This window comes from Oncorhynchus clarkii, chromosome 32 (genome assembly GCF_045791955.1).
Source record: "Oncorhynchus clarkii lewisi isolate Uvic-CL-2024 chromosome 32, UVic_Ocla_1.0, whole genome shotgun sequence".
NCBI lineage: Eukaryota > Metazoa > Chordata > Actinopteri > Salmoniformes > Salmonidae > Oncorhynchus > Oncorhynchus clarkii.
The window spans coordinates 6,087,320-6,102,414 of NC_092178.1; the positions used below are offsets into that span (position 1 = coordinate 6,087,320).

The window sequence follows — 15,095 nt, forward strand, 5'->3', positions numbered from 1 at the left end:
ACACTGTTGATGAGGCAGTTCATCGGTCAACTGTCACCTCATGCTGAGATTTGGACCAGAAATGTTCTCACTGTGGAAGAAGTATCATGGTGCACTGAGCAACATAACGGCAAGCATATGGTGCTGTCCCGTCTGTCTCCTTCCTCTTCCCTCCTCCTAGATTAACAGGCTGGGTGTGTCCCCTGTCTGTCTCCTTCCTCTTCCCTCCTCCTGGATTAACAGGCTGGGTGTGTCCCCTGTCTGTCTCCTCCTAGATTAACAGGCTGGGTGTGTCCCCTGTCTGTCTCCTTCCTCTTCCCTCCTCCTGGATTAATAGCCTGGGGATGTCGTCTATCTGTCTCCTTCCTCTTCCCTCCTCCTGGATTAACAGGCTGGGTGTGTCCCCTGTCTGTCTCCTTCCTCTTCCCTCCTCCTGCATTAACAGGCTGGGGATGTCGTCTATCTGTCTCCTTCCTCTTCCCTCCTCCTGGATTAACAGGCTGGGTGTGTCCCCTGCCTGTCTACTTCCTGTTCTCTCCTCCTGGATTAACAAACTGGGTGTGTCCCAAGTCTGTCTCCTTCCTCTTCCCTCCTCCTGGATTAACAGGCTGGGTCTGTCCCCTGTCTGTCTCCTTCCTCTTCCCTTTTCCTGGATTAACAGGCTGGGGATGTCGTCTATCTGTCTCCTTCCTCTTCCCTCCTCCTGGATTAACAGGCTGGGTGTGTCTCCTGTCTGTCTCCTTCCTCTTCCCTCCTCCTGGATTAACAGGCTGGGTGTGTCCCCTGTCTGTCTCCTTCCTCTTCCCTTTTCCTGGATTAACAGGCTGGGGATGTCGTCTATCTGTCTCCTTCCTCTTCCCTCCTCCTGGATTAACAGGCTGGGTGTGTCTCCTGTCTGTCTCCTTCCTCTTCCCTCCTCCTGGATTAACAGGCTGGGTGTGTCCCCTGTCTGTCTCCTTCCTCTTCCCTCCTCCTGGATTAACAGGCTGGGTGTGTCCCCTGCCTGTCTCCTTCCTCTTCTCTCCTCCTGGATTAACAGGCTGGGTGTGTCCCAAGTCTGTCTCCTTCCTCTTCCCTCCTCCTGGATTAACAGGCTGGGTCTGTCCCCTGTCTGTCTCCTTCCTCTTCCCTTTTCCTGGATTAACAGGCTGGGGATGTCGTCTATCTGTCTCCTTCCTCTTCCCTCCTCCTGGATTAACAAATTGAGTGTGTCTCCTGTCTGTCTCATTCCTCTTCCCTCCTCCTGGATTAACAGGCTGGGGATGTCGTCTATCTGTCTCCTTCCTCTTCCCTCCTCCTGGATTAACAGGCTGGGTGTGTCTCCTGTCTGTCTCCTTCCTCTTCCCTCCTCCTGGATTAACAGGCTGGGTGTGTCTCCTGTCTGTCTCCTTCCTCTTCCATCCTCCTGGATTAACAGGCTGGGTGTGTCTCCTGTCTGTCTCCTTCCTCTTCCCTCCTCCTGGATTAACAGGCTGGGTGTGTCCCCTGTCTGTCTCCTTCCTCTTCCCTCCTCCTGGATTAACAGGCTGGGTGTGTCCCCTGTCTGTCTCCTTCCTCTTCCCTCCTCCTGGATTAACAGGCTGGGGATGTCGTCTATCTGTCTCATTCCTCTTCCATCCTGCTGGATTAACAGGCTGGGTGTGTCCCCTGTCTGTCTCATTCCTCTTCCATCCTCCTGGATTAACAGGCTGGGTGTGTCCCCTGTCTGTCTCATTCCTCTTCCCTTTTCCTGGATTAACAGGCTGGGTGTGTCCCCAGTCTGCCTCCTCCTGGATTAACAGGCTGGGTGTGTCTCCTGTCTGTCTCCTTCCTCCTCCATCCTCCTGGATTAACAGGCTATGTGTGTCCCCTGTCTGTCTCCTTACTCTTCCATCCTCCTGGATTAACAGGCTGGGTGTGTCGTCTATCTGTCTCCTTCCTCTTCCATCCTCCTAGATTAACAGGCTGGGTGTGTCCTCTATCTGTCTCTTTCCTCTTCCCTCCTCCTGGATTAACAGGCTGGGTGTGTCTCCTGTCTGTCTCCTTCCTCTTCCCTCCTCCTAGATTAACAGGTTGGGTGTGTCGTCTATCTGGCTCCTTCCTCTTTCCTCCTCCTGGATTAACAGGCTGGGTGTGTCTCCTGTCTGTCTCCTTCCTCTTCCCTCCTCCTAGATTAACAGGCTCGGTGTGTATCCTGTCTGTCTCCTTCCTCTTCCCTACTCCTGGATTAACAGGCTGGGTGTGTCCCCTGTCTGTCTCCTTCCTCTTCCCTCCTCCTGGATTAACAGCTGGGGATGTCGTCTATCTGTCTCATTCCTCTTCCATCCTGCTGGATTAACAGGCTGGGTGTGTCCCCTGTCTGTCTCCTTCCTCTTCCATCCTCCTGGATTAACAGGTTGGGTGTGTCCCCTGTCTGTCTCCTCCTGGATTAACAAACTGGGTGTGTCCCCTGTCTGTCTCCTGCTGGATTAACAGGCTGGGTGTGTCCCCTGTCTGTCTCCTTCCTCTTCCATCCTCCTGGATTAACAGGCTGGGTGTGTCCCCTGTCTGTCTCCTCCTAGATTAAAAGTCTGGGTGTGTCTCCTGTCTGTCTCCTTCCTTCTCCATCCTCCTGGATTAACAGGCTGGGTGTGTCCCCTGTCTGTCTCCTTACTCTTCCATCCTCCTGGATTAACAGGTTGGGTGTGTCCCCTGTCTGTCTCCTCCTGGATTAACAGGTTGGGTGTGTTCCCTGTCTGTCTCCTCCTGGATTAACAGGCTGGGTGTGTCCCCTGTCTGTCTCCTTCCTCTTCCATCCTCCTGGATTAACAGGCTGGGTGTGTCCCCTGTCTGTCTCCTCCTAGATTAACAGGCTGGGTGTGTCCCCTGTCCGTCTCCTTCCTCTTCCCTCCTCCTAGATTAACAGGCTGGGTGTGCATCCCAAATATCACCCTATACAGTATGTTCTGGTCCCTTTTGGCATTGGTCAAAAGTAGTACACTATATATGGATAGGGTGCAGCCTGAGACTGCTATGTCCAGCTGCAGTAGATCATCACTGTGGTGTTTTAACACCGTTGTAATGTTGTCATAGATTCACGTTGGGACATAAAAGTCTCTGCGTTAGCCATTAAACTTCTCTCCTAGGGTTAATACTCACTGCTGGTGTTGACAGTGGATCTACACAACTTTAGTATGAAATGACATAATTCCCGGGATTATATTGTGACATAGTTATGGTTGAGTGTGTTATTATTTAAAAAAAAATAGGTTTGTGAATCTCTGTGTCCCTGTGTCGCCTGGGGGTGGTGTAATATAAATTTTGTCGTATTGTCACATACATTTTCCCAGAAGACCGTAATGAATGTATGTTGTGTGACATCACTGGGTTTGATCTAAAGCAATGCTCATGATCTATTAGCTGTGATTGGTTTGGACCCAGAGGTTTAACATAGCATGTCATTTCCTTTAATGACTATTTTGGGTACATTATCAGTTATCAACATATTGCTTACCAGTAACAAGTACTATGTCATCCCCCGATTTCAATTTTTTCAATTTCAATTCAAGGGGCTTTATTGGCATGGGAAACATATGTTAACGTTGCCAAAGCAAGTGAAGTAGATAATAAACACAAGTGAAATAAACAATACAAAATGTAAGGTAAACATTAAACTCATAAAAGTTCCAAAAGAATAAAGACATTTCAAATGTCATATTATGTATATATACAGTGTTGTAATGATATGCAAATAGTTAAAGTACAAATGGGAAAATAAATAAACATAAATATGGGTTGTATTTACAATGGAGTTTGTTCTTCACTGGTTGCTCTTTTCTTGAGGAAACTAGTCACGAATCTTGCTGCTGTGATTGTACACTGGTATTTCAACCAATAGATATGGGAGTTTATCAAAATTGTGTGTGTAATCTGAGGGAAATATGTGTCTCTAATATGGACAAACATTTGGCAGGAGGTTAGGAAGTGCAGATCAGTTTCCACCTCATTTTGTGGGCAGTGCGCTTTTGAGAGCCATGTCTGCCTACTTTCTCAATAGCAAGGCTATGCTCACTGAGTCTGTACATAGTCAAAGATGTAATACATTTTTGTTCAGTCACAATGGTCAGGTATTCTGCCGCTGTGTACTCTCTGTTTAGGGCCAAATATAACATCCTCCGTCTCTCTCTCAGGCTAGAATAGGTCATTCTTTGACATACCGTATATTTAATCTTGTTTCTTCCTCCACCCCTCCCCCCCTAGGGATTCCTAAAGGACTGTCCCAGCGGCAACCTGAACGTAGAGGAGTTCAAGAAGATCTACGCCAACTTCTTCCCGTACGGAGATGCCTCCAAGTTCGCCGAGCACGTCTTCCGAACGTTCGACACCAACAGCGACGGAACCATCGACTTCCGGGAGTTCATCATCGCGCTGAGTGTCACGTCACGGGGAAAGCTGGAGCAGAAACTGAAGTGGGCCTTCAGCATGTATGACCTGGATGGGAATGGGTACATCAGCCGTGATGAGATGCTGGAGATCGTACAGGTGAGACATGGGATTTGTAGTCCTGGTGGAGGTCGTACAGGTGAGATATCGGATTTGTCGTCCTGATGGAAGTCATGCAGGTGAGACATGGGATGTGTTGTCCTGACGGAGGTCATACAGGTGAGACATGGGATTTGTAGTCCTGGTGGAGGTTGTACAGGTGAGACATGAGATGTGTAGTCCTGTCGGAGGTCATACAGGTGAGACATGGGATTTGTAGTCCTTGTGGAGGTTGTACAGGTGAGACGGTCCACTTCAGTTTCTGCTCCAGCTTGCCCAGCTTGTTATCTGTAGTCAATGCTTCTCATTCAAAAGTGGATGAAGACTTCCTACTGGTTCCTCTCTAGGTGTCTTCCTAGGTTCCTGTCTTCCGCTGAGTTTTCCCTAGCCACTGTGCTTCTGCTACTGCATTGCTTGCTCTTTGTGGTTTCATGCTGGGTTTCTGTAAAGCTCTTTGGGGTTTCATGCTGGGTTTCTGTAAAGCTCTTTGGGGTTTCATGCTGGGTATCTGTAAAGCTCTTTGGGGTTTCATGCTGGGTTTCTGTAAAGCTCTTTGGGGTTTCATGCTGGGTATCTGTAAAGCTCTTTGGGGTTTCATGCTGGGTATCTGTAAAGCTCTTTGTGGTTTCATGCTGGGTTTCTGTAAAGCTCCTTGGGGTTTCATGCTGGGTTTCTGTAAAGCTCTTTGGGGTTTCATGCTGGGTTTCTGTAAAGCACTGTGTGACAACTGCTGATATAAAAATGATTCATAAAATACATTTGAATTTGATTTAACTAGGCAAGTAAGTTAAGAACAGATTCTTATTAACAATGACGGCCTAGGAACAGTTAACTGCCTTGTTTTTACCTTGTCAGCTCAGGGATTCGATCTAGCAACCTTTCGCTTACAGGCCCAAAGCTCTAACCACTAGGCTACCTGCCGCCCCTGAACAATTGGTGAACAGACACACCAGTTATGATGAGGGGAAGGAGATCCTACAGGAGAACAGACACACCAGTTATGATGAGGGGAAGGAGATCCTACAGGAGAATAGACACACCAGTTATGATGAGGGGAAGGAGATCCTACAGGAGAATAGACACACCAGTTATGATGAGGGGAAGGAGATCCTACAGGAGAACAGACACACCAGTTATGATGAGGGGAAGGAGATTCTACAGGAGAATAGACACACCAGTTATGATGAGGGGAAGGAGATCCTACAGGAGAAACAGAGCGAACAGGGAGACGGTTTTTGTGTGAGCTGTATGTAGTTCAATTAAAGAATGTTGTTGTATTTTACAACCAAATTTTGAGTAAAACGGGTCATTGTTATCTTAACCTACTGTAACAGAGGCAAACTGGTCATTGCTAGCTTAGCCTACAATACCAGAGGCCTACTGTAGTATAGTTCACTGTATCACAATTCCAGTGGGTCAGAAGTTTACATACAGTAAGTTGACTGTGCCTTTAAACACCTTAGAAAATTCCAGAAAATGATGTCATGGCTTTAGAAGCTTCTGATAGGCTATTTGCCATAATTTGAGTCAATTGGAGGTGTACCTGTGGATGTATTTCAAGGCCTACCTTCAAACTCAGTGCCTCTTTACTTGACATCATGGGAAAATCAAAAGAAGGCAGCCAAAAAATGGTAGACCTCCACAAGTCTGGTTCATCCTTGGGAGCCATTGTTAAACTCCTGAAGGTACCACGTTCATCTGTACAAACAATAGTATGCAAGTATAAACACCATGGGACCACGCAGCCGTCATACCGTTCAGGAAGGAGGCGCGTTCTGTCTCCTAGAGATGAACGTACTTTGGTGCGAAAATTGCAAATCAATCTCAGAACAACAGCAAAGGACCTTGTGAAGAGTCTGGAGGAAGCAGGTACAAAAGCATCTATATCCACAGTAAAACAAGTCCTATATTTACATAACCTGAAAGCCCGCTCTGCAAGGAAGAAGCCGCTGCTCCAAAACCTCAAAATATGTGCCAGACTACGGTTTGCAACTGCACATGGGGACAAAGATCGTACTTTTTCTGGTCTGATGAAACAAAAATAGAACTGTTTGGCCATAAGATCGTACTTTTTCTGGTCTGATGAAACAAAAATAGAACTGTTTGGCCATAATGACCATCATTATGTTTGAAGGAAAAGGGGAGGCTTGCAAGCCGAAGAACTGCAGGAGGGACTGGTGCACCTCACAAAATCGATTGCATCATAAGGCAGGAAAATGATGTGGATATATTGAAGGAACATCTCAAGACATCAGTTAGGAAGTTAAAACTTGGTCGCAAATGGGTCTTCCAAATGGACAATGACCCCAAGCATACTTCCAAAGTTGTTACAAAATGGCTTAAGGACAACAAAGTCAAGGTGTTGGAGTGGCCATCACAAAGCCCTGACCTCAATCCTATAGAAAACTTGTGGGCAGAACTGAAAAAGCGTGTGCGAGCAAGGAGGCCTACAAACCTGACTCAGTTACATGAGCTCTGACAGGAGGAATGGCCCAAAATTCACCCAACATATTGTGGGAGCTTGTGGAAGGCTACCCGAAATGTTTGACCCACAATTTAAAGGCAACGCTACCGAATACTAATTGAGTGTATGCAAACTTCTGACCCAATGGGAATGTGATGAAACAAATAAAAGATGAAATAAATCATTCTCTCTACTATTATTCAGACATTTCACATTCTTTAAAGTAAAGTGGTGATCCTAACTGACCTAAAACAGGTAATATTTACTCAGATTAAATGTCAGGAAATGTGAAATACCCATCAAACAGAATCTGGATGTCCTAAAGTAGGGTCTTGTTACTCTGATAATCATTGAACATTTGAGATTTTGGGCGCCCCCCCCCCCCCAAAAACAAATAAATAGACATTTTAAGTCATAAACCATTCAGGCCATGAAGCCGTCATCATCTGACGGATGATTTAAACAGGGAAACTTGCCAATATTTTAGATTTAGAACACAGTGGTGTTGTACCTCTTCTAATTCCAGTTTAAACGTTCAGTCTCAACGGATAACGGATCCTTAGATTGACAGACAGAGAATTCAGAATACTTAATTTTACCTGTGATAAGACAAAGGGCCAGAGATGAATACCGCTGAAGTACCCAAAATGGCCACTAGATGTCTTTGAATTTTACCAACATTCTGGTAGTTTACTGGCAAATTTAGAAAGTTTCCAGTAGTATACCCTTCCTTTGCAGGCATGTTGACAGTTTGTATTTTAGCTGGCCAGTAAAGAGGTTAGATAGGAATGGCCTTTAATATTTGGTGTCAGTTATTACGTTATTCACCATGTTTAGCCGAAGGAGCGAGTAACAAGAGAGAAAGAGACAGACAGACAGACAGACAGACAGACACGGGTTCTGTATTGTTCTGAGAGCATGTACGGCTACATGCACTGTGTGCTCCAGGATTAGTGAGTTAAATTTAACCCGGGTTTATCCCTCAGTGTGCAGAATACTGGGATTATCCCCTGGTTATGCCCTGTTGAATGAGAGAAAGAGAGACGGAGGGGAGGAGAGAGGGAGAGGAGGAGAGAGGGAGAGGAAGGAGAGATGGAGGGGAGGAGAGAGGGAGAGGAAGGAGAGAGGGAGAGGAAGGAGAGACGGAGGGGAGGGGAGAGGAAGGAGAGACGGAGGGGAGGAGAGAGGGAGAGGAAGGAGAGACGGAGGGGAGGAGAGAGAGAGAGGAAGGAGAGAGGGAGAGGAGGAGAGAGGGAGAGGAAGGAGAGACGGAGGGGAGGAGAGAGGGAGAGGAGGAGAGAGGGAGAGGAAGGAGAGACGGAGGGGAGGAGAGAGGGAGAGGAAAGAGAGACGGAGGGGAGGAGAGAGGGAGAGGAAGGAGAAAGGTAGAGGAGAGAAGAGCGAGAGGGAGCGAGGAGAGCGTGAGGAGAAGAGGACGAGATAAGAGAGGAGAGGGAGAGTTCACGCTATTATCACTGTGTTGGGTGATGGAGAGATATAGATGTGTGAGAGTTGGATGAGGGGTGATGAAGGGGGAGAAGATAGAGAGGGACAGATAACGACAGAGGAAGGAGGGATCTACCCTGTAAACATTATTAGGAAATCCTTGTGAACTGAGTTGTGAAAATAATGAGTGTGTGATTGTGCGTCACGAAGGCTTGGCCTCTCTGTCGCTGCCACACTTCACTCTGCCATAGACAACAGGAAATGTCTCCCTAATTCATATCTCAACATCACATCTGGTAATTTTCCCTCAGTCAGATATGAGAACATCCTTCAACTGAATGTAATAAATGTTGGACTTGAAAATACCTGGAAAGAACAACAATGGCCCTTAGCTGTGGTATTCATCTTTAAAGATTCTGTTATTTCAGTTTGCCACTTGTGATAGCATGCAATGTCCTTGTGTGATGAAAGAAACTCAACGAAACACTTATTCTAGAACGGTAATATGATGTTGCTTAAGGTGCTACGCTTATGTGTTCACCCCCTTTGCTATGAAGCCCCTAAATAAGATCTGGGGCAAACAATTACCTTCAGAAGTCACATAATTAGTTAAATAAAGTCAACCTGTGTGCAATCTAAGTGTCACATGATCTCAGTATATATACACCTGTTCTGAAAGGCCCCAGAGTCTGCAACACCACTAAGCCTGGGGCACCACCAAGCAAGCGGCACCATGAAGACCAAGGAGCTCTCCAAACAGGTCAGGGACAAAGTTGTGGAGAAGGTACAGATCAGGGTAGGGTTAGAAAAAAGTACCCGAAACTTTGAACATCCCACGGAGAACCATTAAATCCATTATTAAAAAATGGAAGGAATATGGCACCACAACAAACCTGTCAAGATAGGGCCGCCCACCAAAATTCACAGACCAGGCAAGGAGGGCATTAATCAGAGAGGCTACAAAGAGACCAACGTTAACCCTGAAGGAGCTGCAAAGCTCCACAGCGGAGATTGGAGTATCTGTCCATAGGACCACTTTAAGCCGTACACTCCACAGAGTTGGGCTTTACGGAAGAGAGGCCAGAAAAAAAGCCATTGCTTAAAGAAAAAAATAAGCAAATACTTTTGGTGTTCACCAAGAGGCATGTGGAAGAAGATACTCTGGTCAGATGAGACTCAAATTAACTTTTTGGCCATCAAGGAAAACGCTATATATGGCGCAAACCCAACACCTCACATCACCCTGAAAACTCCATCCCCACAGTGAAGCATGGTGGTGGCAGCATCATGCTGTGGGTATGTTTTTCATCGGCAGGGAAACTGGGAAACTGGTCAGAATTGAAGGAATGATGGATGGCGCTAAATACAGGGAAATGCTTGAGGGAAACCTATTTCAGTCATTCAGAGATTTGAGACTGTGATGGAGGTTCACCTTCCAGCAGTACAAAGCATACTGCTAAAGCAACACTTGAGTGGTTTATGGGGAAACATTTAAATGTCTTGGAATGGCCTAGTCAAAGCCCAGACCTCAATCGAATTGAGAATCGGTGGCATGACTTAAAGATTGCTGTACACCAGCGGAACCCATCCAACTTGAAGGAGCTGGAGCAGTTTTGCCTTGAAGGATGTGCAAAAATCCCAGTGGCCAAGATGTGCCAAGCTGATAGAGACATTACAGCTGTGATTGCTGCAAAAGGTGTCTCTACAAAGTTTTTTTTGTCTTATTTCTTGTTTGTTTCACAATAAAACATATTTTGCATCTTCAAAGTGATAGGCATGTTGTGTAAATCAAATTATACAAATGGTTGTAAAAATTCCAGGTTGTCAGGCAACAAAATAGGAAAAATGCCAAGAGGGTGAATATTATTGACCAAATTAGTGGTGGGTGGCCACTTTGTTATTGTTTTAACTGCTGATTCCAGGTACAAAAAACGCCTCCTAAAGGTGCCCAGTCATTCTGAATGGGGGCTAATGGCTGTCTCGTCAAAATGACACTACAGTGACCTGGAAATACGATTACGTTGCTAACGTAGGCAAATCATTTGTAGGAAAACAACTTTGCCATCATTTTTTTACCTTTATTTTATTTACTTTATTTTAGGCAAGTCAACAAATTCTTATTTTCAATGACAGCCTAGGAACAGTGGTGTTCTGCTGAACCTGCTGTTCAGGGGCAGAACGACAGATTTGTACCTTGTCAGCTCAGGGGTTTGAACTTGCAACCTTCCGATTACTAGCCCAACACTCTAACCACTAGGCTACCCCTAAAGATCATTATGATGTTGTAAAATGTACTTTAGACAGTGGGCAATGTGATCATGCGGTCAAGAGCTAGCAAAGTTCATACAAAATAACTAGCAATGTTAAGGTTAGCTTGCAAAGTTCATAACAAATAGCTAGCAATGCTAACATTAGCTAGCAAAGTTAATAAAATGTAGCTAGCAATGCTAATGTTAGCTAGCAAAGTTTATAAAATATAGCTAGCAATGCTAACGTTAGCTAGCAAAGTTCATAAAAAAATTGCGAGCAATTATACATTTAGTCCTCTCAACCTTGACAAAAGGTTGTCCTATTAATTTTTTGCCTCCTTTTTTGAAAATCCATCCACATTAATGCACTTTAGAAGAAGTCTTCTATAGCTCACATTAATAATGCACCAAGAAGAATACCCAGTAGTGCATCAGTCCTAAAACGAACGTTAATTAAAAAAACAATATTGTGACGAAACATGCAACCCATTATTAGTTATTAGTTATGCTACTACGTAGCTGAATCAGGCTTGCAAACCATTATTAGTCATTAGTTATGCTACTACGTAGCTGAATCAGGCGTGCAACCCATTATTAGTTATCAGTTATGCTACTACGTAGCTGAATCAGGCTTGCAAACCATTATTAGTCATTAGTTATTCTACTACGTAGCTGAATCAGGCGTGCAACCCATTATTAGTTATTAGTTATGCTGCTACGTAGCTGAATCAGGCGTGCAACCCATTATTAGTTATTAGTTATGCTACTACGTAGCTGAATCAGGCGTGCAACCCATTATTAGTTATTAGTTATGCTACTACGTAGCTGAATCAGGCGTGCAACCCATTATTAGTTATTAGTTATGCTACTACGTAGCTGAATCAGGCGTGCAACCCATTATTAGTTATTAGTTATGCTACTACGTAGCTGAATCAGGCGTGCAACCCATGATTAGTTATTAGTTATGCTACTACGTAGCTGAATCAGGCGTGTTAGTGATGGGCTGGACCAAAACACTGCATGCACTGTAGCTCTTGCAGGAAAGGTTGCATCCCAAAATTGCACCATATTCCCTATTTAAGGCCCATTAGGGCTCTGGTCAAAAGTAGTGCACTATATAGGGAATAGGGCTCTGGTCTAAAGTAGTGCACTATACAGGTCTAAAGTAGTGCACTATATAGGGAATAGGGCTCAGGTTTAAAGTTGTGCACTATATAGGGAGTAGGGCTCTGGTTTAAAGTTGTGCACAATATAGGGAATAGGGCTCTGGTCTAAAGTAGTGCACTATATAGGGAGTAGGGCTCTGGTTTAAAGTTGTGCACTATATAGGGAATAGAGCTCTGGTCTAAAATAGTGCACTATATAGGGAATAGGGCTCTGGTCTAAAATAGTGCACTATATAGGGTAGAGGACGGGCAGATAGAGGACGGATGAGATCAATACAGAAAGCTTTGCTCTCTTCAGCCTACAGCAATGACTCAAGTGGATTTCCCACTCCATGTTATCTGTTACTCCCTCTTCCCATTAAACCATCCAATCCTATCTCTCTCTGTTGTCACTCCCTCTTCCCATTAAACCATCCAATCCTATCTCTCTCTGTTGTCACTCCCTCTTCCCATTAAACCATCCAATCCTATCTCTCTCTGCTCTTACTCTCTCAGGACATAATCTGGAGATAGATCTACTGTCTCTATTACATTATGACAGACCAGCTAGATCTACAGTCTCTATTATATTATGACAGACCAGATAGATCTGCTGTCTCTATTATATTATGACAGACCAGATAGATCTACTGTCTCTATTATATTATGACAGACCAGCTAGATCTACTGTCTCTATTACATTATGACAGACCAGCTAGATCTACTGTCTCTATTATATTATGACAGACCAGCTAGATCTACTGTCTCTATTATATTATGACAGACCAGCTAGATCTACTGTCTCTATTACATTATGACAGACCAGCTAGATCTACTGTCTCTATTATATTATGACAGACCAGATAGATCTACTGTCTCTATTACATTATGACAGACCAGCTAGATCTACTGTCTCTATTATATTATGACAGACCAGATAGATCTACTGTCTCTATTATATTATGACAGACCAGCTAGATCTACTGTCTCTATTACATTATGACAGACCAGCTAGATCTACTGTCTCTATTATATTATGACAGACCAGCTAGATCTACTGTCTCTATTACATTATGACAGACCAGCTAGATCTACTGTCTCTATTATATTATGACAGACCAGCTAGATCTACTGTCTCTATTATATTATGACAGACCAGCTAGATCTACTGTCTCTATTATATTATGACAGACCAGCTAGATCTACTGTCTCTATTACATTATGACAGACCAGCTAGATCTACTGTCTCTATTATATTATGACAGACCAGCTAGATCTACTGTCTCTATTATATTATGACAGACCAGATAGATATACTGTCTCTATTATATTATGACAGACCAGCTAGATCTACTGTCTCTATTACATTATGACAGACCAGCTAGATCTACTGTCTCTATTATATTATGACAGACCAGCTAGATCTACTGTCTCTATTACATTATGACAGACCAGCTAGATCTACTGTCTCTATTATATTATGACAGACCAGCTAGATCTACTGTCTCTATTATATTATGACAGACCAGATAGATATACTGTCTCTATTATATTATGACAGACCAGATAGATCTACTGTCTCTATTATATTATGACAGACCAGCTAGATCTACAGTCTCTATTATATTATGACAGACCAGATAGATCTGCTGTCTCTATTATATTATGACAGACCAGCTAGATCTACTGTCTCTACTATATTATGACAGACCAGCAAGATCTACTGTCTCTATTATATTATGACAGACCAGATAGATCTACTGTCTCTATTATATTATGACAGACCAGCTAGATCTACTGTCTCTGTTATATTATGACAGACCAGATAGATCTATTGTCTCTATTATATTATGACAGAACAGAACATAATCTGGAGACCAAATGCAGATTCTCTCCTCAACAGGCAGTTCAAGAAATCCTACAGTTCTTTCTTTACATTCTCTCTCTCTCTCTCTCTCTCTCTCTCTCTCTCTCTCTCTCTCTGTCTCTCTCCATCTCTCTCCCTCAGGCCATTTATAAAATGGTGTCGTCTGTGATGAAGATGCCGGAGGATGAGTCCACGCCGGAGAAGAGAACAGACAAGATCTTCAGACAGATGGACCTCAACAACGATGGTGAGAGAGAAGGAAAGGGAGGGAGGATGGAAGGGAAGGACAAATGAAGGGGGAGGTTGGGTTCGGGTCACTGTCAGGTGATATAGTTCTGAGTGCGCCTGAACATTATTTGTATTTCAGTTCTTCCCATAGTGAACCTAATGTTTCTCTCTCACGCTCTCTCTATTCTTGTTCTCTTCTTCTTTCTCTTCTCTGTCCTCTTTTAATATTCCCCTCCCTGTATCTCTTTTCCTCTCTCTCTCTCTCTCTCTCTCTCTCTCTCTCTCTCGCTCTCTCTCTTTCTCTCGCTCTCTCTCGCGCTCTCGCTCTCTCGCTCTCGCTCTCTCGCTCTCTCTCGCTCTCTCGCTCTCGCTCTCTCTCGCTCTCGCTCTCTCTTTCTCTCGCTCTCTCTCGCTCTCGCTCTCTCGCTCTCGCTCTCTCTCTCTTCGCTCTCTGTCTCTCTCTCCCTCTGTCTCTCTCTCTGTCTCTCTCTCTCTGTCTCTCTCTCTGTCTCTCTCCCTGTCTCTCTCTCTCTCTGTCTCTCTCTCTCTCTCTCTCTCTCTCTCTCTCTCTCTCTCCTGTCTCTCTCTCTCTTCTGTTTCTCTCTCTCTCTGTCTCTCTCCTCTCTCTCTATCTCTCTCTGTCTCGCTCCCTGTCTCTCTGTCTCTCCCCCTGTCTCTCTCTTTGTCTCTGTCTCTCTCTCTCCCTGTCTCGCTCCCTGTCTCTCTGTCTCTCCCTCTGTCTCTCTCTCCCCCTCCCCCCAGGTAAACTGTCCCTGGAGGAGTTCATTAAAGGTGCCAAAAGTGATCCCTCCATCGTGCGGCTACTCCAGTGTGACCCCAGCTCCGCCTCCCAGTTCTAATCCCGCCCACCTGGCCTGCCACGTCCACCCCGGTTGCTATGGAAACGCTCAAATCAGTGCATGATGGTTCTCGTCTCTCATATCTTTTGTTGTACAAGTTGGAAGAAGAGTTTTAAAATGAGATGAAACTAAAATCATTCTAAGTTTTTTTGTTTGTTTTTTATGAATATAAATGAAAGAAGGGACATGCATAGATTATTATTAAGACGATAATACGACAACTGAGAATACAAAAAACAAGGCGTTGCCAAGGCATTTCGTTGTCCGATGTGTTTTCCTGTCTCTCTCCGGACCCGGAAGGATGGAATTCTGGAAGGATGGAATTCCGGAAGGATGGAATTCCGGAAGGATGGAATT

The 15,095-nt window shown here is 44.6% G+C and overlaps 1 protein-coding gene across 1 annotated transcript in view; it reads left to right on the top strand.

Moving 5' to 3' along the window:
- LOC139392446 (hippocalcin-like protein 1) overlaps window positions 1–14,864 on the top strand; it is a 77,982-nt gene extending 63,118 nt beyond the window's left edge. Inside the window, exons 3-5 of the mRNA XM_071140439.1 lie at window positions 4,198–4,479; window positions 13,792–13,897; window positions 14,641–14,864. Coding sequence (XP_070996540.1) covers window positions 4,198–4,479; window positions 13,792–13,897; window positions 14,641–14,738 — 486 coding nt within the window. The 3' untranslated portion in view covers window positions 14,739–14,864. The remainder of the gene's footprint in view (window positions 1–4,197; window positions 4,480–13,791; window positions 13,898–14,640) is intronic.
- The last annotated feature ends 231 nt before the right edge of the window (window positions 14,865–15,095 follow it).